At 56.2% G+C, this 3,219-nt stretch overlaps 1 protein-coding gene across 1 annotated transcript in view; it reads right to left on the bottom strand.

The window, feature by feature from the left end:
- The window catches only part of SBF1 (SET binding factor 1), a gene marked incomplete at both ends in the record, with an annotated part of 28,334 nt that overhangs the window by 6,166 nt on the left and 18,949 nt on the right, over positions 1-3,219 (bottom strand). Inside the window, 7 exons of the mRNA XM_010024080.1 lie at positions 207-334; positions 736-931; positions 1,035-1,108; positions 1,321-1,493; positions 2,244-2,500; positions 2,673-2,831; positions 2,984-3,052. Of these exons, the coding sequence (XP_010022382.1) occupies positions 207-334; positions 736-931; positions 1,035-1,108; positions 1,321-1,493; positions 2,244-2,500; positions 2,673-2,831; positions 2,984-3,052 (1,056 nt within the window). The remainder of the gene's footprint in view (positions 1-206; positions 335-735; positions 932-1,034; positions 1,109-1,320; positions 1,494-2,243; positions 2,501-2,672; positions 2,832-2,983; positions 3,053-3,219) is intronic.

Raw genomic sequence — 3,219 nt, 5'->3', positions numbered from 1 at the left:
CTTCGACCCACCTGTTCTAGTGGAAGTTGTCCCTGCCCGTGGCAGGGGTTGGAGCTGGAGGAGCTCTAAGGTCCCTTCAACCCAAACCATTCCATGGTGCTATGAAACCACCTCAGCTGGGTAGTGCCTTGTCCCAGGGGCTGGTGATGCTGAGGCCACACACCAGTGTGATGCCCAGGAGCACCCACAGCCTCTCATGGCCTCACCTGGAATGTGCATGAGCGCAGCTGCAAACCCTCCTGGATGAACTGATCCACCTGGGCCTGTACATTGATCTTCTTCTCTTTGGTCAGCGAGGCAATGGGGAAGGACCTGATCACCACCTGCTCCCCCACTGGGCACAAGCATGGAACAGGTTAGACACGGGCTCAGCCCTGCACAAGGCCAGCCCACACCAGACCCCTGCCATCACCACAGAGATGATAAAGTGGCCAGAAGCAGGCTGGACATTCAACAGCCAGCCCATGGTGACTTATACATGATGCCTCAGATGGCCATGAGGAATTACCATCTACCAAAAGTGGAGAGCAAGAGCAACCACCTCCTTTGTAATAGTGGGACACAACCACCAAGCTTGTGGTGGTTGCAAAAGCCCCCAGCAAGGCCCAGTGCTAGCTGGTCACCCACCCAAGGGAACCACTACTGTCCTGAGCTGCAGCCCTGCTCCAGGATAGCTCCAGCCACCTCTTCCCCAGGCACCACCAACCCCAGGAAGCAGAGGACACAGGACCTTACCCAGGGGGTCGGTGGGGGTGCCTTTGAAGATGATGCGGTACGTGGTGAGGAAGATGGCTCCTTCTGCAGGGAGCAGAGGTGGGCCACCAACATTCCCTCCAGCAGCTTCCTCCCGCCCATCAGGCATGAGGTACACGCGGAGCCCCTCCATCACACACTCCTCTCCCACCAGCAGGTTGGGGCGCAGCAGCTTCGGCTACAAGGATGTACAACAGGAAGTTCAGGCCCATGTGCACTGTGGAGGACATGACAGTCCCCACAGCACCAGAACTTTCCACAGCAGCAGGCTGGGTCCATACCTTCTGGATGGGAGGAAGCCTCTTGCTCTCCCTGTGTACAGCATCCAGTGTCTCTATGTGCATCTGCACGATATCTGTGGATAAACATGAAGTTAGAGATGGAGAGCAAATCCTGTCCTACACAGCACCCAAGCACGCTGCCAACCCACCCGGTAGCACCTTCTCTTGCCTTTCCTACTGCTTCTTGCAGAACCATCTCCTGATCAAAACCCCAGGGTGAAGTGGAAGGATCCCCAGTGCCACCAAAGAGCCACCCAGTCCCCAGCACTGCTGCAGGGCATATTACCAGGGATCATGACGTGCAGCCCCTTGAGGTGCTCATTGGTGACTCCACTCTCGGTGCAGACTTTGTCCACGAAGCGGTTGATGAACCTCACCACGTAGTTGGCCACATCCGAACTCTCTGCATCCTCAAAGCCACTTTCTGTGTCATAGCTCTCAGCCACACTGCCAGCGATGCTGCCATGAGGAGCAGGGAAGAGTCAACTTTCAACATCTCCTCTGCTGCACCTCACAGCACACAGAGCCCAGGGGAGCTTCCACCTTTCACATGAACCCAGGAGAGCTCCTGCTCTTGATATGAACCCAGGAGAGCTTCCACCCTTGATATGAACCTAGGAGAGCTCCCACTCTTGATATGAACCCAGGAGAGCTCCCACTCTTGATATGAACCCAGGAAAGCTCCCACCCTTGATATGAACTCAGGAAAGCTTCCACCCTTGATATGAACCCAGGAAAGCTTCCACCCTTGATATGAACCTAGGAGAGCTCCCACTCTTCATGTGAACCTAGGCGAGCTCCCACTCTTCATATGAACCCAGGAGAGCTTCCACCCTTGATATGAGCCTAGGAGAGCTGCTGCTCTTCATACGAACCCAGGAAATCTTCCACACTTGATATGAACCTAGGAGAGCTCCCACTCTTGATATGAACCCAGGAGAGCTTCCACCCTTGATATGAACCCAGGAGAGCTTCCACCCTTGATATGAACCCAGGAGAGCTTCCACCCTTGATATGAACCCAGGAGAGCTTCCACCCTTGGTATGAACCCAGGAGAGCTTCCACCCTTGATATGAACCCAGGAGAGCTCCTGCTCTTGACATGAAACACCCCTGGGCACTGCAACCTGCCTCCATCCTGCTGGCCACTGCATGATCCCAATGTCCCCGGGTGTTCTGGTGTCCCACCCCACTTCCCAGCCCTGCTGACCTGTTGGTGACAAAGCTGTTGCTGACACTCTCCACGTCACCCAGGCCGGAGCTGCGGAGCAGGCGGTTCTTGCTGGTGTCCAGGGGCAGCAGCAGGTAGCTCATGCGGTTGGCGTAGTGGATGGCCTGGCTAAAGACAGTGCTCTCCTCCTTCTGGATCAGCTCCTGCTGCTTCTCTCTGCTCATGGTGGGCCAGAGCCGCAGCTGCTCTGATGCTATCTCCAGGGCAGACTTGGCTTCCTGTGGCTCCTCCGGGCTCTCCTGAAGGAGATGAAAGAAGATCAGTAATCTGCATGGACGGACCTACCAGCCTTCCCACATGGTTCCATGGGAATCTCCCAGAACCAGGACACAGCCCTTCAGGCCAGTTCACCCTCCTCCTCACCCCATGGACAACAGGGACACTGTGTCACTGCTGTCACCTCCTCACCTCATCTGTGTGGTTCTCCTCACTGTTGTCCAGGTACAAGGCTCGGATGTGGTTCTGCACGTCGCAGTAGAACATGGCCTCCCAGAACTGGATGTTGGTCCACACCACGTGCTCCTGCACGCAGCTGTAGGCGAACTGCGTGATGCCTGGGCTCAGCTTCTGAGGAAGCACAAGGTAGAACAGAACTTCATACACACTCAGCAGCACCAAGGGGTCAATCTCCCCTCAGCTCCCACCTCTGCAGCCTACAGGGACATGGCGCCTGCGGGGATTGTGCAGGGTCAGGACATGAGGACACTGCAGATACTCACTCGGCAGAAAGCAGTGACCAGCGGCAGGAGAGCGGCTGCAATCCCATGTTCATCCATGGCAGTGCAGTCCTGGAGGGAAGGGAGCAGAGCTTACACAGGCTTCACCAAAAGACCCCAGGCCCACTGTGATCCCTGTGTTGTGCTGTCCCATAGAATCATGGAATGGTTCAGGTTGGAAGGGACTTCAAAGCTTCTCCAGGTCCAACCCCTGCCACAGGCAGGGGACCCTTCCACCC

This window comes from Nestor notabilis, unplaced genomic scaffold, assembly GCF_000696875.1.
Source record: "Nestor notabilis isolate BGI_N333 unplaced genomic scaffold, ASM69687v1 scaffold10431, whole genome shotgun sequence".
Taxonomy (NCBI): Eukaryota; Metazoa; Chordata; class Aves; order Psittaciformes; family Psittacidae; genus Nestor; species Nestor notabilis.
This window is presented reverse-complemented; position numbering and strand designations above follow the sequence as displayed.